Source organism: Pelobates fuscus, chromosome 8, assembly GCF_036172605.1.
Source record: "Pelobates fuscus isolate aPelFus1 chromosome 8, aPelFus1.pri, whole genome shotgun sequence".
Lineage (NCBI taxonomy): Eukaryota > Metazoa > Chordata > Amphibia > Anura > Pelobatidae > Pelobates > Pelobates fuscus.
Genome location: NC_086324.1, coordinates 157,194,671 through 157,222,025, shown reverse-complemented (window position 1 = coordinate 157,222,025; position 27,355 = coordinate 157,194,671). Strand labels below are relative to the sequence as shown.

At 42.3% G+C, this 27,355-nt stretch overlaps 1 protein-coding gene and 1 long non-coding RNA gene across 2 annotated transcripts in view; one reads left to right on the top strand and one right to left on the bottom strand.

Annotated features, from left to right (window-relative positions):
* LOC134571854 (uncharacterized) overlaps positions 1 to 27,355 on the bottom strand; it is a 618,817-nt gene that overhangs the window by 189,435 nt on the left and 402,027 nt on the right. The window lies entirely within an intron of this gene.
* LOC134570672 (embryonic protein UVS.2-like) lies at positions 15,864 to 26,361 on the top strand. Its single transcript, XM_063428604.1, has 12 exons — positions 15,864 to 15,923; positions 16,018 to 16,060; positions 16,549 to 16,608; positions 17,050 to 17,196; positions 17,783 to 17,900; positions 19,402 to 19,580; positions 19,915 to 19,999; positions 20,412 to 20,539; positions 23,379 to 23,756; positions 24,192 to 24,301; positions 24,708 to 24,933; positions 25,891 to 26,361. The coding sequence occupies exons 1-12, from the start codon at positions 15,864 to 15,866 to the stop codon at positions 25,893 to 25,895; spliced, it is 1,539 nt and encodes a 512-aa protein (XP_063284674.1). The 3' UTR covers positions 25,896 to 26,361.

Here is a 27,355-nt window from a genome sequence, read left to right as displayed (position 1 = left end):
TCCATACGTTCTGTGAGTGCAAGCGATGGTACTACAACTCCATACGTTCTGTGAGTGCAAGCGATGGCACTACAACTCCATACGTTCTGTGAGTGCAAGCGATGGTACTACAACTCCATACGTTCTGTGAGTGCAAGCGATGGTACTACAACTCCATGCGTTCTGTGAGTGCAAGCGATGGTACTACAACTCCATACGTTCTGTGAGTGCAAGCGATGGTACTACAACTCCATACGTTCTGTGAGTGCAAGCGATGGCACTACAACTCCATGCGTTCTGTGAGTGCAAGCGATGGTACTACAACTCCATACGTTCTGTGAGTGCAAGCGATGGTACTACAACTCCATACGTTCTGTGAGTGCAAGCGATGGTACTACAACTACATACGTTCTGTGAGTGCAAGCGATGGTACTACAACTCCATGCGTTCTGTGAGTGCAAGCGATGGTACTACAACTCCATACGTTCTGTGAGTGCAAGCGATGGTACTACAACTCCATACGTTCTGTGAGTGCAAGCGATGGCACTACAACTCCATACGTTCTGTGAGTGCAAGCGATGGTACTACAACTCCATACGTTCTGTGAGTGCAAGCGATGGTACTACAACTCCATACGTTCTGTGAGTGCAAGCGATAATTGTGCAGCTATTGATAGTGTTACAAAACTTCATTATTATTTGTTTTTATTTTTTTTGTCTAGGAAAAGCTAAAGCCTCTTTTTTTTTTTTTTTTAAATGTTTCCAAAATGTTCTAATTAGTCAGACATATTACACTATCTTTGTGTTATGTTTTTTTTTCTTCTTTTCGTTTAATGTAACATTAGCAATAAAACCTTTGCTGTACCTGTAGTGGTCACTTCTCAACAACTTCTTCTTTAGTGAATAAATCCTTTACTGTTAAAGAGTCACTCTAAGCACCATAACCACTACATACAGTTCAGTGTTTTGGTTATGGTGCAAATACAGTAGGAGTGCTGTGTTAGGTCTTTTTGTCAACCTGTTTCTCAATAACCAGTGCTCACTGGCCCTGCCTCTACCCAGTCTGATAATCCCCAATTTACTCTTCTACAATGACAGTTTCATTTCCGTTCAAGCTGGAAGGCTAACTTATGGTTGGCTTGTTAGCCTTGCACTCTTAGCCTATCACTGTCATCCAGGATGGATGGAATATTGGGAATGCAGAAGGCAATCATGCCCCCCCCCCCCCACTTTCCAGCCATCTCTTGTCATCAATGTGTCACTGATATGCTCCCACTAGGGTCTCACCCTGTCCCTGACCCTATTTCCTACCTCCAGATATTAAAAGGCTTGCCATACTAATATGCGTGTGATTTTTTAGCTATGTATAGAGTTATATACTGAAGTTTGAATTGTCTGGACTTCAAAAGGAAATGTCATATTTAAAGCCACAATAGCTGATTTGGAACTATTCCCTAAGTCAGCGATGCTTTCAGCTTGGCTACTTTAGTCTAAAATTTTAAATTCAATTCTTGACAATTCCCATATTTTTGCGAATAACCCAGTTTGTGAATTATCCTGCATGTGTTATGAAAAGAAAAGTTTGACTTGCACCAAACAGTAGGTATACGTAGGGAGAGGATTAGGTAATGAACCAATCTCTAATAAAATAAAATTAAATATATGTGTGTATATATTAGCTTCTATTTAAAGAACCTGCCTAGGTTCTGTATTGTTTATTTTCCATTGTCTCTGCATCACATAAGTGGACATCTTTGCTGTCCCCCTTCGCTCTCCCTGATAAATAGACTCTATTACGTGTGATCATCCTTTATTCCATGTAATTAGACACACACAAAGAAAATTATTATAAAATCGAATTGAGGTGTCAGAAAACCAGAGCCACCCATTGTTTTCCTCCTAGTGCATTGCACTGGGAAAGTAAATGTACAATTTTTAAAATACCTTCTATTAGCGTTTCGTGTTTTTTTTCCCTTTCTTGTAAGAAAACAATGGATTTCATTAAACAGCTATATTAGCATTTAACCCTTTGCGTTCAATGCATGATGCTTAGTGCTGATTATTAGCAGGCTAACAGGGTATCAACTAAAGTGGCAATTGTCAGGCATTCACAGTGAATTTAGAATTTATATCATGAGAGGTGGCTTCACAATTTACTTAATATTTTCTTGAGTGGAAGAGACCTGTAGACTGATACGAGCCATACTGTTTAGTTAATCAGACTACAAGCTCCAATTTGCAGAACCGAGGTCAGTTAAAGATGTGCATTAGACACACAAATATGGGAGAACTGATGGTTGGGCAGCCATAACTATAAGCATTCCAGCTGTTTGGTTGGTGGCTGTATTCGGCAAAGAAGAAACAAAGTACAGAATTTATGGTGAATGCTAGAACACTGTACTGCCATTTAAGCATTTCTGCCAACTTTGAAACAATCATCAGAATCTTACAGAGTTAAAAACAAAGAGAAAATTGTCTATGTGGGTGACTATGGCCTAGTGCAGGGGGTAGGCAACCTAAAAGTGCATATATCCCAATTGGTTCAGCAGGGCAGTCATGATTTGCAGTCCCTGAAAGTGGGATATCAGAGTTTCAAGCAGTGACGTCAGGGCAGGTACTGTACCAGTAAGCACAGCCAGCGTGCTTAATTACCCATAATGACATTCACCCCTCCCACCTTATGACTGGCTAAGCATCATGAGAGTTAAAGTTCTCCAACAGCAGGGGGGGGGGGTGGCTACCAAGCTGACTAGACAGACGTGCTTGTGTGGAGCTCCGCAAAAAGAAACTAAAAAACAGCAGACACCCGAAATAAAGGGAGCCTCCTAACACAGGCGAAACGCGCGTCGGGCTGAAGTGTGGCACCCACCACTGGCTTCGGGTTTGACACTTACCCGTCCCCCTAAAGGTTACCTTGATTCCTCGGACATCACTTTATTAATTTCCCGGTTGACCAGAACCTTGTATTCCGGTTGCATTATTATTATTTAGCAACCCGGCTCACTACTCTATACATACGGGATGCTAATTGGGCTCCGGGTGAACAGGAACCTTGAGTACCTATCAGGGTACTATTTACTTTCTTAACCCCTTAAGGACACATGACGTGTGTGACACGTCATGATTCCATTTTATTCCAGAAGTTTGGTCCTTAAGGGGTTAAAGGAAATATTAGGGCAAACACAGACTACATACCCTCCTCTCTTCCTCCTCTCCTACTACTTTACTATACCTGGTGCCCATGAAGGCACCATTCCACCTTCCCTGTAAAATTGCTTTCAGTTTATCATACATATATACATATATCGACTAGGTGGTTACTTGGTATTTTATAGCTAGGAAGACATTTCTGATATATATATTTAGTTACCGCTACGGATTGCCCGACACCGGCAACCATAGGTAACAATAACGACTTTAATCTACATGGGTATGTACGTTTGCACCTTGAGGGAGACGCACTGTGATCTGACATCCTTCTAGTCGGAAGACAGCTCTCTCCCTTTCCGAAACCGATACCCGGTAACTTTTGTCTCTTTCACACTGCCCATCACCGGTCACGACCTTGAGTCAGGGACCTGGACTTGGATATTTTGTGATATATACGTTACTATATCACACTTAGTATCACATATCCTATGAATACTATTTAATAAATTGGCCAGTGTGTATAGTTAGAGACTGGTCTGTGACACTTTCAGTGCTATTATATGACCTTTCTACTCTCCGAAAGAGACCTCTTTTGGACACATTCTGTTACTGTAGGATATCGGTACTTTTCTGTCTAAATAATTATACTATTGCAACCACGAGATATTTGGTACACTACCCCTTACTGTTACTTACTACATCTACTGCTGGGCTACTGTCACATCTCTCCATACTGACTATTAGTTACCTCTGTGGCACCTACAACCAGCACATAGACCAATTGCGGTAGTAGCAGTACAATGTCAGCTTTGCAGCAGTAGGGCATTAGTACCTACATCTTCTATTATTTAGCTTTTACTTGACACACAATTTCTTCCTTTTAGTGTGTCTTACCACTCTTCTCTCTACCTTTTTCGTTAATAGTTTTTCGTTATGTTTACCCCATCTTATTAAAGGGTATTTTTAACTGTTCCTTACCTAACTGCATACACTGCGATTTATACTTCATAGGACAGATCCTTCTCTTTCTTGTTTAATTATTAAAATGACTGATTATCTCATTAGCACAAGTTTAGAAAGCAGTGTCTAACGTGTAACGCCATAATAAAATAAAGAATGCAATATACAGAGAACTTTTCTTCCCCAAACTGGAGAACTAATTTGGAGTTTATTCCATACAAAAGTAAATTATAGTAATTTGAAAACCGAACTAAAAAAGTTAGAAAAGAAAAATGGTCTGAAAATACTTTTTATAAGGTCCTCTGTAGTGCCAACTTGACCATTTTAGTCTCAATGTTCAAACTTTCAAATCACTGCAATTTAGTGTTTAATAAACAATTGCCAAATTATTCCCAAAGATTTTAACACATTTTCTCGGACATATCTAAATTGTCAAAGTTATCAAATAATTTAATGTATTCAGGGGTGGACTGACAGTGCCTCGGGCCCCCGGGCAAAACTAGGACCTGGGCCCCTTACAGATTAATATCTATGCTGGTACACATGATAGTGTAGATGTAGTGTATTTGATTTTTTTTTTTTTTTTTTCAACTCTTTATTTAAATGTCGACTGACACATTGCATCATATTTCTTTTGGCCTACGCAGAGGCCCAATCAATAGGATCATCTTAAAAGTTGCAATACAGAAAGGAAGGGTATGTTAGTGCATAGAAAACGTTTCTCAATTGGCTTGCGCAGAAGCCTTTCAGCCATATCTTTGTGTTGTGCCGAGTCCACATGTATTTAAAATTAAATTTCGTCTCAATTCGTAGGTATGTACATTCTTTGAAGACTATTGTACAGTGAGACACATACAAGTACAAAATATCTATCAAAATAACATATAATAAAATAAAATAGGGTAATATATGTACAGTATATGACAGGAACTGTAAAACCAGTAACGTTGGGTATGTCATACTATAAGTTGTATCTTCACGACTATTGGTTATGGGGTTATGCTGATTTGTTATATGTCATATTGTTCCCAGAGCGCCCAAGTTTTTTGGAAGGAGGCATTGGACTCGCGAACCTGTGCAGTAAGCTTGTCCATCAGGTAATTATCCCTGATTTTGGAGAGGACTAGGGAGATCGGGGGTACTTCTTGTTTGATCCAATATTGTGCTAATGCTCTACGAGCTGCCAGGTTAAGCATATTTAACAGCTTTTGGTCGTGTTTATTTAGCCCCTCCGTTGGCCGTGATAGTAGGCAAGCCCACGGGTCAAGTGTTATCCTGCGTTGCATAATGCTCGAGGTTAGGTCTGTAACTTTTCCCCAGTATTCTTTAACCTTGACACAGTGCCACCACATGTGGATGTATGTGCCCTTCTCTCCACAGAGCCTCCAGCAGGTGTCTGTGGGACTTAGTTGCATATGGCATTGTTTAACAGGGGTCGTATACCACCGGAGTAGTATTTTGTAAGATTGCTCCTGGAGGGCCGTGCATACGGAAACTTTTGCATTGGCCTCCCAGATATCCTGCCAGTCCGTCCCGTCTAATGTCTCCCCTAAGTCCGTCTCCCATTTGTCTGTGTATGTCTGGTTGCCCCAGGTCCCTGATTCTAGGCATATATGATTGTATAATAACGATATTAGTTTGGTTGGCATACGCTCTTGCAAGCAAAATTTCTCATAGAAGGTGAGCGGCTTGGCTATTGCCGTTCTGACTTCTCTGGTCTGTGCGAAGTCCCGTACCTGGAGATATCTGAAGAAGTCACTCGTTTTTAGTGGGGCCAGGGATTGCAGATGTTGGTAAGTAACTAATTGGTCGTTTGAATACAGGTGTGTGTAGCGTTGTAGACCTGTGGCCTCTATGCCCTGAAACTCTCGTGCCCTCAGTCCGGGTGGGAACGCTCTGTTGCGCAAGACCGGGGTCATTGGTGACGGTAAGTCTGTGAGTTTAAGTTTCTTTGCGACTCTGTCCCATAAGCTTAGGGAGTTAAGGATCGCCGGGCATTCTGTCCGTAGAATTACTCTATGTTCTCTGGGCACCCATATTAGGAATTGCGGTAGGTCAGCTCCTGTCATGAGGGATTCTATGTCCACCCACCTACGTTGATTAGTCGGGCAGTGCCAGTGAGCTATTTGAGCTAATTGTGCGGCCTTGTAGTAATGGTGCAGGTGTGGCATACCTAAACCTCCCCTCCATTTAGGGTTATACAGAGTAGCCTTGGCTATCCTGGGTCTTTTTCTTTGCCATATGAAGGCGTCTATTGCCTTTTGTGTGTCTGCTAGGTCATTTTTGGTGACCCGGATCGGGAGTGCTTGGAAGAGGAATAGTAGTCTTGGCAGTATATTCATTTTTACTGAATGTAACCGGCCAAGCCATGTAATCGGTTTGTCTGTCCAGTTGTCTAGGTCCGTTTTAAGTCTGTTGAGCAGCGGTGTATAATTGTGTTGGTAAAGTGCTTTGTGGTCTGCGGTTAGCCTGACGCCTAGGTATGTGAGTGTGGTCGTAGATGTTTTGATGTGGTGCGTACGTCTAATGTATTGTAACTCTTGTTCGGGAATGTGAAATGGTAGCGCTATTGATTTGGTGAGATTGACTTTGTACCCGGATAACTCCCCGTAAATTTGAAGTAGTTTTTCCAGATTCGCCATTGAGGGAATCGGGTCTGTCAGTGTGAGGAGGATATCGTCCGCATATGCTGCTGTTTTAAATTGCTCCCCCCCAATTTGCACCCCTTTAATATTTGGATCTGTTCTGATGAGATGCAGGAGTGGCTCCAGTACTATCGCGAATAACAGTGGCGACAAGGGACAACCCTGTCTTGTACCATTGCTCACTCGAAATGGTGTCCTCGGGGCGCCCGTTATTATGGTTTGTGCCTGTAGGTCTGTGTATAGGGCTTTTATGGCCGTGATGTATGTGTCCGGGAAGCCTTGTAATTGTAATAATTGGAACAGGAAAGACCATTGGACCCTGTCAAAGGCCTTCTCTGCGTCAAGGGACAGTGCCAGGGCTGGTGACTTAGAGTTAGACATGAGCCACAACAGATCAGCTCCTCTGCGTGTGTTCTCGTATAATTGGCGCCCTGGCATGAAGCCTACTTGGTCTGGGTGTATTAATTTTGGGAGCAATGGGGTTAGTCTCCTCGCCAGTATCTTTGCGAATATTTTTAAGTCCGCGTTTATAAGTGATATAGGTCTGTAATTAGTGGCTAGTGTTCCGTCTTTGTCCGGTTTGGGGATTAAAATAATGTTGGCCGTAGCCATGTCGCGATCTGGGGTGCCGCCTTGGAGGAAGTGGTTGTATAATTTGGTGAGGTGGGGGGCTAGTTCCGGTTTATACCTTTTGTAATAGCTCATGTCGTACCCGTCCGGGCCCGGTGCCTTGCGACCTTGAAGGGTTGCTATCACCGATTCTACCTCCTCCTGTGTGATGGGGCTCTCTAGAATGTTGGCCTCCACTGTGGACACCTGGGGGAGGTTTAATTGGGTCAGGGATTCTGTTATGCGAGTGGTATATTGTGTCTGCGCTTCCCCTTCTCTTGGTGTGTGGTTGTATAGGTTCTGGAAATATTCGGTGAACGTGCTATTGATATCTTTCGGGGTGTGTACCAGGTCATTGGCAGCTGTTCGCAGCGTGTTTATGGGTTTACGCCCTGGTCTGGGTCGGAGGGTCCTTGCAAGTAATGTGTCCATTTTGTTGGCTTTTTCATAGAAAAAGCACTTGGACCAGACTAAGGAGCGTGCTATGTCTGCTATGGTGAGTTCTTTTATAGCGTGACGTATGGTTTGTAGTTTTGTGTATATTGTGGTTGTGGGCGCCTGCTTATGTCGTTGCTCTAGTTTCCTCATTGTGGTTTGTAATTCTAGGAGGCGTTTCGTTTTGGTTCGCTTTTTATGTGTGGCTGCCTGTATGAGGTGTCCCCGTAACACCGCTTTGTGGGCTGCCCACAATGCGGTCGGGTTGATGTCCTCCGTGTCGTTAGTGGTGAAGTAGTCTAATATTTTCAGTCGGGTAGTGGCGGATATGTCGTTGTCAGAGAGTAGGTCCGAGTTGAGTCTCCATGTCCATGTGTTGCGATGTTGACCTATGCCTAAGGTTATAGTCACATCTGCATGGTCCGACCAAGTGATATTGTTAATTTCTGAGTGTATTAGTTTTGCCATGCCCGCTCCGTTGAGGAGGAGGTTGTCTATTCTGGAGTAAGTAGTGTGGGGTGCGGAGTAGTATGTATAGTCTAAGGTGTCTGGGTGTTGAAGTCTCCACGCATCCATTAGTCCAGTGCGTTGTAGAAAGGTATGGAGGAGTTTGTCTTGACCCCCTCTCCCCTGTGAACGCTGAGTCCCTGTTTTAGAGCTACGGTCGGTCGCCGGGCTGGGTACGGCATTTAGGTCTCCTCCCACCACCATTATGCCTCCCTGTAGGGAGGTGAGTAGGGATGTTATTGCATTCCAGTATTCACTGTCTGGCTTGTTGGGTGCGTACAGATTAACTATGTGCAGTTTGGTATTGTAGTAGTTGCCGGTGATAGCCAGGTATCTGCCTTCAGAGTCCTTCTGTGTGTGTGTGACCGTATAAGGGCATCTCTTGTGTATGAGTACGGCCACGCCTGCTTGTTTACGTAGCGCCCTGGCTTCGTGGACAGTGTTGTATATGTTATCCCCTATTTTGGTTGGCGAGGCCTTCGGTATGTGGGTCTCCTGTACTAACGCTATGTCTGCTTTTTTAGCCTTGAGGTCTCGTAGGAGTAATCTGCGTTTGGTAGGTATGTTTAGGCCTTTGGCGTTAATGGATAAAATTTTTAGTGTCATGTGCCCGTTACTCTCGTGTGGCGTGTGATTGCTGAGTGTGCGTCTTCCCTACCTGTCCGTTGTCCGTTAGTCTCCCTCTCTTTGACATACTGCATGTCTTGGCTCTTTAACCATGTCTGTTTCCTACCTCCAGTCGTGTTAGTCATACCCAAAATCATAAATAAAAACATGAACAAAAACGTAAAATAACAGTAAACATTTGGTACACAGTAATGTAACAATTTGCGCACACTGGTCTTACAACTCGCCAGTGTCGGGTGGGGGTGCCCCTCTCCTTCGCAGGTCCGAATTTTCTCCTGCGGGGGGGGGGGGGGGGGGGGAGTCTCCATTCCACTGTGCCTCTGTATGAGGCCTCTCAAACTGTAACAGGGTTGTGGAGCCTAGCTCCGTATCTTGAAGCCCTCTGAGCTTAATGGGGTAAGGGCGGGAGGCGGGGGGGGGGGGAGCATACAGGGGCGTGTGGCTTATCAGGTCTACCCATTAAATGTGAACCTGTTACCCCTTGCTACTAACGGCGCTCTGGGTCTCTAATTGATCCAGGGATCTGTTTGATCTGCCGTATTTATGTCGGGGAAGTTATGAGGGTGGTACAACACACGTTATTGTAATAACCCCATTTGTAACATTTATGCACGTAACAAGGCCTTATTATTTTTTTTTTTTTTTTTTTTCTCAAAATAATATAGTTTTTTCAACATTTTGGTGTTGCCTTTTACCTAACACATGTAACTATGTTTATCAGGTTGCTGATATGGATAGGGTGCCGCTATCTTGGGGGGGGGGGGAGGGGAGGGGGGGGGGTGCCCCAATGAGCTGGCAGTGTGCCGCATGTTGGGGTACTCCGTGTGGGGGTCATCATATCCCAACATACAGCACACAAGCACACCCCACCTCCACGGATCGCTCCTTCAGAGCTGGGTGCAAAAAATTAAGTCCCATATATAAGACATTAACTAGGCAAAGGCAGCATACGATACCAATCAGCTGAGAGCGGTGAGGTGTACGGCAGTTCAAGTGAGTCTTTCTCTCCTTAGGGACCAGGTCCCGTCTGGTTGGGAGAGTGAATCTTAGGTGGTTGTAATGTGACCGCTGAGAGTCTCATGTGTGGCAGTCCGTCGAGGCTTTCGCTGTTTTGATGGTTGTCCAGTTTGCGGGTGGGTCTTGGGGGGAGGGGTGCCCCAATGAACTGGTAGTGCACCGCATGTTGGGGTACTCCGTGTGGGGGTCATCATATCCCAACATACAGTACACAGGCACTCCCCACGTAGAAAACCCCAACTAGGCAGAGACAGCGCATGATACCTATCAGCCGTCGGCAATAAGGTGTACGGCAGTTCAGGTGAGTCTTTCTCTCCCTAGGGACCGGGTCCCGGCAGGTTGGGAGAGTGAGTCATAGGTGGGTGTGAGGTGACCGCTGAGGGTCTCAGGTGTGGCGGTTCGTCGAGGCTTTAGCTGCTTTGGCGACTGTGTGTATTTGATTATATGTGCATGTAAAGTGAATGCACACTATTCACTGTGAGCCCTGGTGTAAGCTAATATATGTATTTATATGTGTATTTTTGTGTGTTGTATCAGGATTCGTGGATTAAGAGTGTTTTTTTTAGGGTAGTATTTATGTGTGTTTGTGTAGCATGGCTGTACCAACTACTATAGTCACCAAAACAACTACAGCTTAATTTAGTTGTTCTGGTGTGTATAGTCAGTCTCTGCAGGCATTTTAATGTAAACCCTGCCTTTTCAGAGAAAAGTGCTTACATTGCTGACTAGGGACACCTCCAGTGGCAGTCACTCAGAAGGCCACTAGATGTGCTTCCTGGGTCAGTGATAGGCAATGAGCAGCACTGATGTTCAGTGTCTCCATGCTCTGCATGGAGGCGCTGAACTTTCCCCACAGAGATGCATTGATTCAACACATCAACTCTATGAGTGCATGCTAATTGGCGTAAGCAGCGTTTTAACATGCGTGCGCATTAGCTTCCCAATGCTTTCCTATGAGAAAGCAATGGAAAGGCTGAGATCTCAACCAAGGGGCAGAGCATGGGCTGAGCCAGCACCGGCTGAACTGGAATAAAGGTAAGTTTATTACCTTTTTTAGAGGGGAAGGGGTGTGCTGGTGACCCAAACAGTGCTTTTAACACTATATATGCAAGTTTGTATTCTGACCCTATAGTGTTCCTTTAAATACACTTTTTTTTATTATTGTTTACTTTTTATTCATTCTAGTTTGTCCAGGACATCAGTGTGTGTATACAGGGGCATACTTATTGAGAGTCTGTACGTGTGTGTAAATGCAAGACCAAATTAGCATGTAGTTAGTGGGCGAACATAGGTTTGCATGTGTGGAAGGTCAGTATACGTAAAAAACCAGGGGCATGTAGTGGTTATAGTGCGGAAAAGAGGTAATGGGGGCAATAGTGGACGCAGGGGGTAATAGAAGCCATTAAGTGTTCAGGGGAGGGATAGGGGCTGTATTAGGTGCAGAGAGCAATGGAGGCTACAGGGGGTAATAAGAGCTTTAGTGTATATATAAGGGTTAATAGGGGATGCAGTGAGTGCAGGGGGTAATAGGGTCTGTAGAGGGTAACAGGGGTTAAAGTCTGTGCAGGCGGTACAGGGGTTGTAGTTAGTGCAGTTGCTGTAGTGGGTGCAAGGGATAATAAGGCTTGTAATAGGTGTAGGGGTTGTAGTGGGTGCAGGGGGTTATAGGGGTTGTAGTGGGTGCAGGAGATATAGGCGCAGTAGTGGGTGCAGAGGGTTGTAGGGACTCTAGTTTGTGTAGGGGATAATAGGGGTTGTAGTATGTGTAGGGAGTAATAGGGGTTGCAGTATGTGTAGCGAGTAATAGGGGTTGCAGTATGTGTAGCGAGTAATAGGGGTTGCAGTATGTGTAGCAAATGATAGGGGTTGTAGTATGTTTAGGGAGTAATAGGGGTTGCAGTATGTGTAGCGAGTAATAGGGGTTATAGTATGTGTAGCAAATGATAGGGGTTGCAGTATGTGTAGCGAGTAATAGGGGTTATAGTATGTGCTGGGAGTAATAGGGGTTGTAGTAGTATGTGTAGCGAGTAATAGGGGTTGTATGTGTAGGGAGTGATAGGAGTTGTATGTGTAGGGAGTGATAGGAGTTGTAGTATGTGTAGGGGATGTAAAGTGTTGTAGTGGGTATAGGGGGTGATGCAGGTTTTAGTGGTGTGGGGGTGATGAAGGGGTGTGGGGGTGATGAAAGGGTGTGGGGGTGATGAAAGGGTGTGGGGGTGATGAAGGGGTGTGGGGGTGATGAAGGGGTGTGGGGGTGATGAAGGGGTGTGGGGGTGATGAAGGGGTGTAGGGGTGATGAAGGGGTGTGGGGGTGATGAAGGGGTGTGGGGGTGATGAAGGGGTGTGGGGGTGATGAAGGGGTGTAGGGGTGATGAAGGGGTGTGGGGGTGATGAAGGGGTGTGGGGGTGATGAAGGGGTGTGGGGGTGATGAAGGGGTGTAGGGGTGATGAAGGGGTGTAGGGGTGATGAAGGGGTGTAGGGGTGATGTAGGGGTGATGAAGGGGTGTAGGGGTGATGAAGGGGTGTGGGGGTGATGAAGGGGTGTGGGGGTGATGAAGGGGTGTGGGGGTGATGAAGGGGTGTAGGGGTGCTAAAAGGATGTAGAGGTTATGAAAGGGTGTGGGGGGATGAAGGGGTGATAAAGGGTGTGGGGGGGGATGAAAGGGGTGATGAAAGGGGTGTGGGGGTGATGAAGGGGTAGATGAAGGGTGGAGGGGGTGGAGACATAAGAGCTGTGGGGGAAAAAAAGTTAAATAATGTGTTCCCCCCTCCCTGAGCCTTACTTTTGTCCATGGAGGGTGGAATCCTTATCCCTGGTGATCCGGTAGCAGACTTAGCTTGTTTGCACCCCTGGTGGGTGCAGCCAATCCTGAAGAGCTCCCTCCCTGGCCGGCCATGGTACTGCAGTGGGGTCAGGCTGCCTGTAACACTGATAGAGCAGCTCCGCACGGGGCTGCTCAGTTACAGGCAGCCTGCATGCTGTGTTCAGCTCACGGCAGAGGCTCTGCTCCTGGAGCCTCTGCCGATTTTTTTTTTCCAGCCCACAGGCAGCACTTTCGGACAGGCACAGTGAGAGACAGCCTGGAGGGTCTTTGAAAAGGCCCCTGGGCTGTCTCTCAGTGTGCTGCAAGATCTCTGCTGCGGCCGACCGGGGGGGGGAAGTATTTAATAACAGGGGCCCGCAGAAGGTCGTGCGGGCCCCTCACTTAGTGCAGGCTGGCTGGGGAGCTTGTTGAGCTCCTCAGCTGAGCCATTACTATGCTGCAGGCAGGCGGGCCCCCAACAGCCTCGGGCCCTCGGTCCATGACCGATGTGCCCGAGTGCTCAGTCCGCCCCTGAATGTATTCGTTTATTTTCATCTGCTTTGATCTCTCCTTTTATTGTTGTCACGACCTTATCCTTGTCTGGATACCAAAGTAAAACTCTTTCAACTTTTCCTGAAACAAAAAGGGTACGTTGTACCTCGGGCAGGGCTGTTTGGAAAGTTAACAATTCATATGCAAACGGAGAGATACCAGTTACAAGTCAGATATGTAAGAATAGATATATATGGTAAAATAAAGAGTTCAAATTCACATGCACATTCCAGTCTTTTTTTTCTCATTCATAACAACAATCCATATTATAAGTATAATAGCAGGATTAGTGGTTTATTTTGCAGAATAAAAGAGACAATGGTTTAACATGATACTGTCAGCTTAACTGTCACTGGTCTTAGCACCATTGATAAAAACACTGATATTTGCCCATTACTTGTGTTAAACTTTTTTTTTTTTTTTTTAATTCTTTATTTTATTGTGCACAAAGGAAATACAAAGAGGCAAGCAATGCCACAACAGCAATTGCCAGCTTTTAGGTCAACATTTAGAGACGTGTTAGGCATATCAGAACATTGCACTTTTTTATAATTTTTATGTAGATACATCAAGGATTAGATCAACATATCAGTTATAAGAGAAGGCAGACAAAATACTATTTCGGGTTATCATACTGACGTTTGTAAATGTATAGGGTCACAGGCTTAACTAAGGTTGCCTTTCTCCTTCTTTCTCCCTCCTTGTGTGAAAGAGCGAAAACAAAGGAGAAAAAAACAGACAAAAAAAAAACAAAACAGAAAAAACAAAAAAACAAAAACAAAACGAGAAAAACAACATAACTAGTCACTAGTCAAACATGCCAGGAAACTGCTTTTCTACAGCACATTACTATCCTCTGTGACAATAGAGTGATCGTGAGTCTTACTTTTGTAAGACCTGCTGGGCTAGTGATAGACAGGTTGCACTGTACCCACTTAGACTGCGGGGCTTTGAAGAGCAATAAACGTTGCTGTGTCATGTTGATAAATAAAGTAACATCGCTTTGTAATCTAACGGTGTATATGAACTTGTGTTAAACTTTTTTATGAGATACGTTCATTTAAATTTATATTAAAGATTTAGTACGTGACATAATATTCCTGTTCAGACAAGGCACAAACAGGGCAAACCTTACAAACGAAGAAGAGAAATATAGAGAGAGTTGAATTTATCTTCTTGTCTGTATGATTTCTCTATACTGATTGAAGGAGCAAAGGACAGAGTTTGTAACGATAATTGACAGGGAGACACCCAGCTCTGGATAATAAAGAGTGTGGATTTCTACTATTCTAATTTTCACATTTCATAAATAGATATTTGGTAATTATAGAGATAGAAGTCCATTGTCCATTTGTAAGATTATGTAGTGTGTGAGGGGATGTTGTGTGTTTGTGTATGGGCTGATGAAAAGACTGCGTATTTAATGCTTGTTCTGCGATCGCCTGTGATTTGTCTCTGGTGTCCCTTTTACGTGTGATACCAGGTGACATAGAAGGGGTAGGGTTGAGGTGGATTACTGGGGTGTTTTATGCGCTTTGAGGCTGTGAGGTAGTATATGGGGATCCACCAGTAATTTGCCAGGTTTGCCAATACCTGTTCTATACCTGATGATGCCAGCTGCTCTTGCGCTGGCACTACAAATGGTGTACCCTTTGCTTTAATGGACACTGTAGGCACCCAGACCACTTAATTTAAATGAATCCAAATTCATGTATGCTGATAAATAGAACCCTGAGAATAATTAGGGTGCAGTAGAAAATTTCAAAATTAGCTCCAATACAGGAACATTCTGTTTAGCTCCAAACACAACCTACCCAACTCTAGAACTGAGTGAGCAGGTTTTGTTATACATATATATTCCCGCGTTATAATTAGTCAAACATATTATACTTGCTTTGTGTTGTGTTTTTCTTTTGATGTAAAAAAGGTACCCTTAGTGGTAAATGTTATCTCCAAATCCCTTGTGATTCTTTTGTACTCATTAAACCAGAATTTAAATGTTTATATGCGTCCGTTATTCTGGGAAATTTTCACACTGATGGTATTTTCCCCCAGAATGTTCGATTTCGCCTGTGGGAAAAACCCCACATATATCCTGTTTCTCGTTTGATGTACATATAACAATTGCTTTTTGTTTGTGCTATGCAAAGTGATCTATTCACATTCAATGTTGGACACCTTAAGGGTTTATGTGCATTCACATTCCCTATCCTCTCCTCCCCTTCTCCTTATTGTAACTTTATCTGTGTTTGAAAACTAAGAATACACAAAATTCATAAAAATAAAATTTTTACGTTTTTTTTTTTTTTTTTACAAACGTGCAATGAAGTAGCAAATACATCTTGCACAATCGTGCAACGTTTGTGGCCTGGGGCGCTGGTCACTGTTTGTTGTTTAAGATTGTTGTAGCTTTCTTTGTTAAATCAAGATTAAAATTGTCCTCTATTCTTATGTAAATGGGAAGTCAGTTGGGGTTTAGATGGAGGAGAGTATATAACTGTAGCTCTTGGTCTGAACCAACATTCATCTGACACTACTCCTAACTGGAAGTTGGCTCACAAAACAACTCTTTTTCACCATGCGTGTGCTAGTCTTACTTGCAGCTCTTTGTGGCGTATGCCTTACGTTCCCATCTTTGGTGAGTCCTTCTAACAATACCATCCAGAGACACTGTTTTTGCAAACCTTGTTGCTAAATCTGACTTTTTTTATTTTTTTATTTTTTTTTGACAGCGGCTGTTGCCAAAGAAGAAAAGACACACAGGAGAAGCACCAAGTAAGTTTCAATTTATAATTTATGTCATAGCTCAAAACAATGTAGATTTTCTGATGACAATTGGATAGGAAAATTACAACGAATATATCAAAATTTTACACTAGACAGAGAGAGATCTAACAAGTCATTTAAAACATTTCTGAAAAATTATAATACATTTTTTAGCATGATAGGGAAGACCTTTTCCTTGACATACGCCATGCCCGTCAATCTGTCTGTTTATTAATCTGTCAATTGTAGTGAACTGGAATTTCAAAATTTAGGCTAAAGTAGCTGATCTGGGAAAAAGTTTCCAACCAAAAGAATTATTTACTAAATAGCCCTTCTAGATACAGTCACAGCATGGCTCTTTTAATCTGAACGTTGGCATTGTCTTTCAATGTCACTACGGTAAATACACAGTATGATTTTTAACAAATCATGATACCAGGCTACGCTGCTAGACTATTCTCTCAATGTTCATAGTTTCATTTTGTAACATTTTACAGATGTCACTGAGGATACCGGCGTCTTCCAGAAACTGTATGAAGCCAACAGAGGCCGTCGTTGTAAGTAAAAAAAAAAAAAATTGCTCATTTATTTTAAAGTAGGACTGTCACATGTGAGATTTTTGCACACCGTTTGGGCTTTATTTCAATAAAATCCAAACTGTGGTGATTTGAAATCTGAATGTCAAGATTACGGGTAAAATAGCTGATTTGTAAAATATTATAGGAATATGCAGAAATGTAACATTATCTGGCCCGGAACTCTGGCTAATGACAGGGCAGGAGGTGGAGTTAAATTGTGTGTCGCATTTCAAAGTGAAATGCTACACATGCAGACTCCAAGCTCCATGACCACTTAAAATAACTGTAGTGGACATAATACTTAGTGAACCTTTAACCTATTTGACTTGTTGGCAATATTTGACTTACCGTATTTGACTTGTTGGCAAAAATACATATCAGTAATGCTAATAATTTTCTCTTGAATAATTATTCCCCCAGCCATCTTAGACCCACGACACATTATAACTCACTTGGATGTTGCTGTTCAACTTGGTCGCGCTAAACTTTGTCAGAATGGTATTTGCCTGTGGCCTAAATCTCAGGATGGCAATGTCTATGTTCCTTATAAAACGTCCAGTTCATTCCGTAAGTACATAGCAGCTAATAACCACATGATAATAGAGCCGATTAAAAATAAAAGCTGTGACTACAAGAAAACTCCCATAGATGGCCATTATTTACTGGAATCATGATTAACTAAAGCATTCATTGTCATGAATTTAAAGTGAATTCTGAAAATGGCAAAAAATGTAAGTAAAAAGTAGCCGTACTGAGAACTGTCTGGGAGAATTTTACCAATCATGGTCTGTAATTTTAGTCTGTAAAACTAGTGACGTTAGACCTGCATTATTTTTCTGTACACAAATGGCTTCTGTAAACCGATGGATAGCATGACGAAAGAGCATCACTGTTTGCAGTATTCTCATGGTGCTGGAGTCCTCGTTGATTGGTTCCTTACCTACAGCATTTTAATTCTTCATACATTCTATGAATATGAAAACATGGTGGGTCTGATATCCCTAAGACCATGTGAAACACCTACCTTGAGAGATTTTTTTCGTAGTGAAACATTTTTTTTTGCATATCTGCAGGGTTACTATGGCTGCAGGCTAGAGTTATAAATGTAAAATGTGTAAGGTGTTTATCTGTACCCTATTTGTGTTTCTTCCAGAATTTATGGACCGGGCATATTTAAGTGCGTCATTCAGTGAACTGGAAGGATCCACCTGTGTACGATTCATACCTCAAACAACAGAGACGGACTATATAAGCTTTGAAAATTTACAGGGGTATGTACAGATAAGGCAGCCATTTACCCAGCAAAACACTCACTCACACATATAGACACACAATCACATGCATGCATAGACACACACATTTATACATAAATAGACATGCACTTACACAGTCACATACATACATACATAGACAACCAGTCACATATACAGTTTCAGACATACATAGACTCACATACACCGACACAGGGTTTGGATGGATATCCCTCCCTCTCCACCCTCCTAGGCTCTTACCTCTGTTGATACCTGGGTAAGAAGAGGAGGCTAGAGGCTGCAGACCATGGTCTCTGGTGGTGGAAAAGCAGGAAAGCTGTGCCCAGTAAGGGCTACACATGCAAAGATGCATTTTGCAACACCCCCCACCCAATAAAATCTTCACCTGTGCGTCTATTAATCCCAGTTAACCCCTTTAGTGTATCTTATCCCCCATTTTCACCTCTGTGTGTCTCTTATTACCCCCTTGAGTGTCCCTCACTTCCTCCCACCCCCTTTGTTTGTATCTTACTCCTCCCAGCTCCTTTGTGTGTGTGTGTGTGTGTGTGTCTTTCTCCACCCAGCACCTCTGTGTGCCTCTGTCCGAGCACCTTTTCTGTTTCACCCCCAGTCCCTCTGTGTGTCTCTTCCCCCCAGCTCCTCTTTGTGTCTTCTTCTCCCTGAGCCCTCTGAATGTCTATTTCCTACTTCCTCAGAGTGTATCTCCCCCTCAGCCCTTCTGTGCGTCTTGTCTCTCCTCGTCCCTCTGTATGTCTTTTTTCCTTCCCCAGGCCCACTGTGTCTCTTTCTCCCCCTTTTCTCCATCTCTTCCCCCCAGCCATTTTGTGTGTCTCTTGTTCTCCTTCCCCAGCCCCTCTCTTTGTCCCTTTATATCTTCCACCCCTCCCCCCCCTCCCCCCTTCAGTAGCTGTAGTTGTCAAGTGTGATAAATTATAATAAAAACCCATTACACAATACATGGTCACATTAGCCATTTTCCCATGGCCACAAATCTGGAAGGTTGCCATGATCTGATTTGTTCTAGAAGGTAATACCACTTAGCCCGAACGGAACAATCAGATCATGCATTGGGATTAGGCGTTAATGCATGATCTGATTGGTCCGCGAGGTTACCCAAACAGACCATGCATCAGGGTGAGTGCTAATGTCTTGTGTCTGCTCAGCCACGATACACAAACTGACTGGCAGGAGAGAGTGCTGTGCTGTGCCTTCCCCTCCAGCCAGTCACCCAGCCATTGCGTCCCTTGGGCCGGTGTACTCTAACAGTGCTGCATGTGCTGCCTTATGGTTGTGCCGACCCTTCCAGACCACACAGACTGATTCTCTGGAATGTTGCCATGGCAATCATAGCAGCAGATATGCAACATCAGGTTTATGATTTTATGATGAGCACACTCGATGGGTTACCTGTTGGCCTGTATCTGTGATCTGGACTGCCATCTTGAAATAGTTTTAATGGATGGATATTTACTCTTTAAGTTAAATATCAATTGTCTTTCAGGTGTTGGTCTTCGATAGGCTGTGTTGGTGGTGCACAGACAGTGTCCCTGGGGAAGCCCAAGTGTATGTGGACAGGTGTTATAACCCATGAAATCATGCATGCTCTAGGTCTTCACCATGAACATGTGAGGATGGACAGAAGTCAATATATCAACGTTCTTTGGCAAAACATCTTGTCGGGTAAGTTCTTCAGCCCTGTAGCAATGAATGCTCAATATCTTGAGATCTTTATGATGATCGAGACAGTTTGCTTAAAATGTACATAGGTGATCACCAGTTTTAATACAGGTTTATTTGTTAATGTGACTTTGATATACCATATCATGTTCCATGCCATTAACATTGTGGCACTCCAGATGTTCTTGAATTCCTTGCTCCTTGATACTCATACAGTATCTAGGCTGGCTAAGCAACATGCGAAATGTAGTAAACACACATCTAGGATGGTGAGATATCTCTGATTTGTGTGGAACGGTCTCTTTAATCATATCTCTCTTTGTTACATTCTCTGTAGATTACAAATCTAATTTTGAAGAGAGTTTCACCCTCAACCTTAACCTGACCAGCTATGACTATGGATCTCTCATGCACTACGAAGGGTAACAGTATGACACATCTCTAATAATGTTCTCAAATAGTTCACCACAGACCAGGGGACAATATTCAACTTGCCCAAGGAACAACTACCATCAGTTTCCCCCATTGTCTTCAGGTCATGGGGAAATGAGCAATAAAAAAAGGGGGAGATAGGATTATTCCAGCAAGTTAAAGTGTAAGCTCTTTAGGTGACCTGCAATGAACAAGTCAAAGCTTTGCCAGATTGATAGGTTATTTTAAATGTGCTGCAAGGGTTGGTGGGGAGCAGATCTACATTGGCCATATTTTAATTCCATTATCAATCAGTCAGCCAAATATAGTGTACCAAAATCGTTATTTATTTACCACAGTAATGAATTCCATATGTATTTGTTTGAATCTCTGTTCTAATTATACTTAATTTTCCTCTAACAGAACTGCTTTCTCTATCGATGGTATTTTGCCGACTATAGTTGCTATCCCATACAATAATGTCTCATTTGGACAACGATCAGAAATGAGCCAACTAGACATCGTGAAAATTAATACTCTATATAACTGCAGTAAGTACAGTGCAACATTATCACTGAGTCATATGTTGTAGACAAGGAATACAGTTAAATGGGCATAAAAACCCTATAGCTTTGGGTGCACTGTGGGGCCACTCATCAGATTATAGTATGATATTTAACCATGAAGAATACAACTACTGTTTACTGGTTACAAAACATATTTAGTGGTATAAATGTATTAGATGTATTACCCAACTCAATGGCACTCATTTTATCGACCTCGGACTGATCAAAGGCTTAGCTTACCTAGTCTTAAATCGATGTACCATGCCAAATTTCTGCTGTAGGAGCATTGATTTTGTGATGAACTCTGCCCAGTCCGCTTCCTAAGTCGCCAAAGGTGGACTGGGGTCTCTCCGGAGTTCTTTCACCTGACCAGGCTGCAGCTCTCTCTTTCCAGGCAGGTATCGTCCCCTGTACCTCTTCCACTGCAGCTCTCACTTATCTCAACTTCTACTTGTTATGTAATTAGCTCCTGCCTTTATAAAGACACTTGTGGCTCTAAGACCTAGCTCTTTTGACTCTGTCCCATGCTACAAGGACCATGCAGCCAGTCAACAAGTCCAAAGACTGTTACTGGTATTCCTGAATAAATTAGACACAAGACACAGCGTTCCAAAAGAAACTAGCACTCTCAGTTTCTTTTTAACTAAGGATTAGCCTATATGCAAGTTACATTTAACTTACGGTGACAACTCAATAACCTACAAATAATCAAATCATTTGGGGAAACACACAGGAACTCACAATAACACTATAGCATATTAACTAAAGGGGTGGAGAAAACAATAATTAGCAAATTACAGTCTTGCTATTTAGGGAGTGCATATACAGGTGCAACCAACAGGGGACACTGTATATAACTGTTGCAACCAGCAGGTGGAACTGCACATATTTTGGAATGGGACAAGGTTCAAGGTTCAGAAATCCCCTACCAAGTTACATTTCACTGGAGAAACTTCCAACCATCAGTTGTACCTTGCCATAAGACTGCACTAGAGTGTGAAAAAAATGTTAATGGAAGTGGCTTTAAGTTGGCCCCAGCTCTGTTTAAATCCAAATGTTTGCTGACCCACAACAAATGCACTGATCTTTGAGTAGCTTAGCGTTTACTTTAGTTGTCCTTGTTTGAAGAGCTGTAGGAAATTTTCTCAGATTTTTTTAGCAACTCAAAATCCCCCAAAAAAATGTATCCAAAGTCCAATGATAATAATACAGGGAGTGCAGAATTATTAGGCAAGTTGTATTTTTGAGGATTAATTTTATTATTGAACAACAACCATGTTCTCAATGAACCCAAAAAACTCATTAATATCAAAGCTGAATATTTTTGGAAGTAGTTTTTAGTTTGTTTTTAGTTATTGCTATTTTAGGGGGATATCTGTGTGTGCAGGTGACTATTACTGTGCATAATTATTAGGCAACTTAACAAAAAACAAATATATACCCATTTCAATTATTTATTTTTACCAGTGAAACCAATATAACATCTCAACATTCACAAATATACATTTCTGACATTCAAAAACATAACAAAAACAAATCAGTGACCAATATAGCCACCTTTCTTTGCAAGGACACTCAAAAGCCTGCCATCCATGGATTCTGTCAGTGTTTTGATCTGTTCACCATCAACATTGCGTGCAGCAGCAACCACAGCCTCCCAGACACTGTTCAGAGAGGTGTACTGTTTTCCCTCCTTGTAAATCTCACATTTGATGATGGACCACAGGTTCTCAATGGGGTTCAGATCAGGTGAACAAGGAGGCCATGTCATTAGATTTTCTTCTTTTATACCCTTTCTTGCCAGCCACGCTGTGGAGTACTTGGACGCGTGTGATGGAGCATTGTCCTGCATGAAAATCATGTTTTTCTTGAAGGATGCAGACTTCTTCCTGTACCACTGCTTGAAGAAGGTGTCTTCCAGAAACTGGGAGTTGAGCTTGACTCCATCCTCAACCCGAAAAGGCCCCACAAGCTCATCTTTGATGATACCAGCCCAAACCAGTACTCCACCTCCACCTTGCTGGCATCTGAGTCGGACTGGAGCTCTCTGCCCTTTACCAATCCATCCATCTGGCCCATCAAGACTCACTCTCATTTCATCAGTCCATAAAACCTTAGAAAAATCAGTCTTGAGATATTTCTTGGCCCAGTCTTGACGTTTCAGCTTGTGTGTCTTGTTCAGTGGTGGTCGTCTTTCAGCCTTTCTTACCTTGGCCATGTCTCTGAGTATTGCACACCTTGTGCTTTCGGGCACTCCAGTGATGTTGCAGCTCTGAAATATGGCCAAACTGGTGGCAAGTGGCATCTTGGCAGCTGCACGCTTGACTTTTCTCAGTTCATGGGCAGTTATTTTGCGCCTTGGTTTCTCCACACGCTTCTTGCGACCCTGTTGACTATTTTGAATGAAACGCTTGATTGTTCGATGATCACGCTTCAGAAGCTTTGCAATTTTAAGAGTGCTGCATCCCTCTGCAAGATATCTCACTATTTTTGACTTTTCTGAGCCTGTCAAGTCCTTCTTTTGACCCATTTTGCCAAAGGAAAGGAAGTTGCCTAATAATTATGCACACCTGATATAGGGTGTTGATGTCATTAGACCACACCCCTTCTCATTACAGAAATGCACATCACCTAATATGCTTAATTGGTAGTAGGCTTTTGAGCCCATACAGCTTGGAGTAAGACAACATGCATAAAGAGGATGATGTGGTCAAAATACTAATTTGCATAATAATTCTGCACACAGTGTATAACAAAATGAGAATGACTATATGCTTTTGTATTCCGCACCGTAATATAAAATTAATATCCTTCTCTTCAACAGATAAACAGACGTATGGCATAAGAGATCGTGCAGTCAACATCAATAACCCCATTGTAGCTGCCATAATCACTTCTCCTACTACCACTCGTACCACCACCACTGCCACTTCTCCTACTACCACTCGTACTACTACCACTTCTCCCACTACCACTCGTACCACCACCACTGCCACTTCTCCTACTACCACTCGTACCACCACCACTGCCACTTCTCCTACTACAACTCGTACTACTACCACTTCTCCCACTACCACTCGTACCACCACCACTGCCACTTCTCCTACTACCACTCGTACCACCACCTTATCTACCACTACTCGCACTACCACCACTACAACCACAAAAGCCACCACCACACCTCCTTTGGTGGTCAGTAATGGTAAGTAAATATTATTTTAAAGCTGCAACTTAAAAAAGGGCAGTTTCATATGCATCGCATGCAATGTAGTGGTGTGTTACAGATAAATGTAAAGGACATGGAGAGGGATATAAAAAAAAACTACATACAACAACAAGGTAACCAGCAACCAGAAGGCCAGATAATGTTCTGGCACATGGAGTAATGGACCAGTTTGCGTCTTCTAGTAGTGAAAGAAGTGCCTTCGCTGACCAAATATCTCCCTTAAACTTATTTACGTTGTATTTTTGAAACCTTGATGTTCTTTTTAAAGTACCAGCTCTCATGGCCACTACCTGGTTAATCTCATGGGCATATCTGATTGCTTTCCAAGATGTTTCTTACTTGGGATAGGTACTTGGGTCTATGGAGAGCAGAATTACTATTATCATATGAGATGTTTCGCTGTCTTCACAGGTTGTGGTGGAAACGTCACAGCTGCATCGGCAATCATCACGTCTCCTAACTACCCCAAAAATTATCCCAGCAGTGCGTACTGCGTATGGAACATCACTACCACCCCACCGGTAAGGTCTGACCTGTGTTTTGTAAAACATGAGGAACCCTTTTGATGTTTAGACTGTCATTAATATTTACCTGAGTAAACACAATACAGCTTTTCCATTAAGTTCCATGTTTATATATATATATATACACTCCATAATGAAGGTCTCTGCATAAATCATCTACACTTGTGAAGGTATTGTTTTTATTCCCCCTTTTGTTCTCAAGCCCTTTAACATGAGAACCTCCCCTCCCCGCCCCCCAATCATTCACATCTCCTTATCAACAAGGCCACCTGAAGCCTTTCATTCCATTATTTAGTCACGCCATAGTAGCCAAGCTTATTTATTTTAACAAATGCATGTTTTAAGAGAGCGCTGTAATAACTGGTCCAGAAGTTTCACCTTGCAATCTGTCATTTCCTTACAGTTCTCCGTGACTTTCACGGATTTTGACATTGAAAATGCTATAAATTGTGGGTTTGACTCCGTGAAGATATACAATGGACCAAGCACAAATAAAATTTACCTGGTGGATAGCTATTGTGGACAAACGTTACCCCGCCAACTTCTTTTCTATACTAATTCAATTCAAATTGTTCTCACCACCGATGACAGTGTCCAAAACCGGGGATTCCGACTCGTTTACCAAAAAGGTAAGGACGAAAAGGATGGCATTGACAACTGACTTTTTATTGAATTGGGTAGCAAGTCAGCTTCCCAATAATGGTCAATTCTATGCAGGATTACTTATAAATAATACAATAGCCTATTATTGCTGTGTCTGTCATGGATTTAGATAAAAGAACCATCATGACCAGGGATGGTCGGTGTTTTTGCATTAATATGTGTTTAGCAGCAGCAGGACTCCAGCATGTAAGCCTATAAAATAAGCTTTAGTGCCTACATTATGCTAAATTGTGTAAAAATGTGAATATCGTGTAGCTCCTATAAACACACCTATACAATTCATGGAAACTAAAACTAATAAAATATATGCATTAAAAAAAAATCCATGGATACTGAAGCTGTGCTGAAATTCTTACTCGATTCAGCTGCACTTCCTATATCCTTTTAGACGTAATTGTTGCCATTGGTTTTATATGAGAAAGATTAAGATCCCCGCATCCTAAAAGGTTGACAGTTTGGGTAACCTACCTGGAGCCTTTGGCCGAGACAAGGACCAAGCCACAACGCCCATATTTAATCCCCCTTCTGTTGATTCTTCTCCCATTGAAGTTGGAAATGTAATATGTTAAAGAAAGAAAAACAAACTACATTTTTAGATAGTTGTTGCAATTTTTGTAGAATATGTGGTGTATTCCGCCTTGAGTCATTTTTCGAATCTTTCAGTGTTTATTAGGAATAAGATCCATACAATAAGATCGTTAGTTGACACATTGGCAGGTATTTTTAGTCTAATGAAAATATAAAAAAATATTCAAACGTTTATTTATTTTTTAGTTGATCGTAGGCACGGCTTATCTTAAGAGATGTTTCCTGTAGTCAAACGTTAGACAATCAATTTAAAATTGACCAATGATCATAGCTTTTAGAATTTCACATGTACACATTTTAAATTATGTTATTTTTATTCTATTCTTATTTTGCAGTTTGAAAAGAATTCAGCATAAAGAAAGCTCGGACTTATCAGATCACTGGATGTATTTGCTATATCCCCCAAGTTTAACACATTTTTTAAAACAAACTCGCCTGAAGCGTATTGCTAAATTCCAAATCACGGAGAAAAAGTAATAGTTTTTACATTTTTTATTAATTTATTTTTTGAATGTATACACATTAAAAGCTTATTGGTTATACATAATATTGATGTCATTTTTTCCCCCTATTTTCCAATTTCTTCTGACGTGATCTCTGTAAACACAGCGATTTTCTGGCAGCTGGGGATTTTTGTTAATTTCTTCATTCCAGAACATTGCCTAAAATTCTGATTATTAATTTCCAATCAAAGTTGATTCATGACGAAACACAGTGGACAAGTCATTAATCAAGTTTTTATTTGGGTAAATTCATATAAAGCAGACAAAATAAATACATTTAAATGGCATAATGTTGCTGGCAAGCTGTTTCATCTGCTCTAAAATAAAATTTTATTTTTATTCATTTTTTTTTTTTGGGGTTTTGTATTTTTTCGTAATGGTGTCTTCTCGCTAAACAGCACAATGAAAAATTAGGGTTTTAAAGCTAAAACCAAAGGTGCAGTCTTCAACTGAATTAAGGTGGGAGCGGCATACAGTAGATATGCATAGGTAAGGCGATATGATACAACTTTAAATATTTACCATCTCTGTTATCTTTACCATACTGAAAGAAGGACTGTTGCCATTGGTCCTAATACACCTCCGAGCATAACTCCCAACTGGGCAAAACGTATCGGGCACATCCACCCCCTCCTGCTATGTGTCACTAGTAATGTATGTCAACCCTTTTCATCCACATCTTACTTTTCACTCCTGCTGCTGTTGAGAGGCATGCCCTGGGGCCCTCAGATAATGCATTTTTGGCTTCTGCCCTTTTTGCCATAGATTGGTGAATAAATGACACTCAGTAGTCATTGTCAATAAGATAAAGAGAAACATTAAAGAGATCGGAGTAGGTGGGAGTGTGTAATATGGGCAAATGATAGCTATCACTTCCAAATTTCCCCTGCTACCGCTTGTCTCAAGTCCCCACTGTATCCTTTAGATTGTAAGCTCACGGGGTATCTACCTAAGTACTTTGTATAAAAGAGCTCCAATGGCTAGATATCAGCTTACGGGCAGGGCCCTCTCTACCTTTTGTATTTGTCTGTGTATATTGTACGTACTCCACTAGTTGAACAGCGCTGCGGAATCTGTTGGCGCTTTATAAATACCAGTAATAAATAAGTAAATGAAAAGAGCGATCTCTGTAAAAGTGACAGTCTTATTAGTGGAGTGGAGCCCTTACACTGAGTTTTGCTTGGGTTAGATGTAGGAGATTGGCAGTCTTATCTACACAGCGGAGAACTTTCCAGGTTTTCTCCGAAGGCTCTTGGGTTGGCAGATAATTGCTGGATCTCTGTGGCAGTACAGCATC

Coding starts and splice junctions, on each gene's coding strand:
- LOC134570672 (XM_063428604.1), top strand. CDS start 15,864: ATGCGTGTGCTAGTCTTACTTGCAGCTCTTTGTGGCGTATGCCTTACG. Junction 20,540..23,378: donor TAATACTCTATATAACTGCA/GTAAGTACAGTG, acceptor TCTCTTCAACAG/ATAAACAGACGTATGGCATA. Junction 24,302..24,707: donor ACATCACTACCACCCCACCG/GTAAGGTCTGAC, acceptor ATTTCCTTACAG/TTCTCCGTGACTTTCACGGA.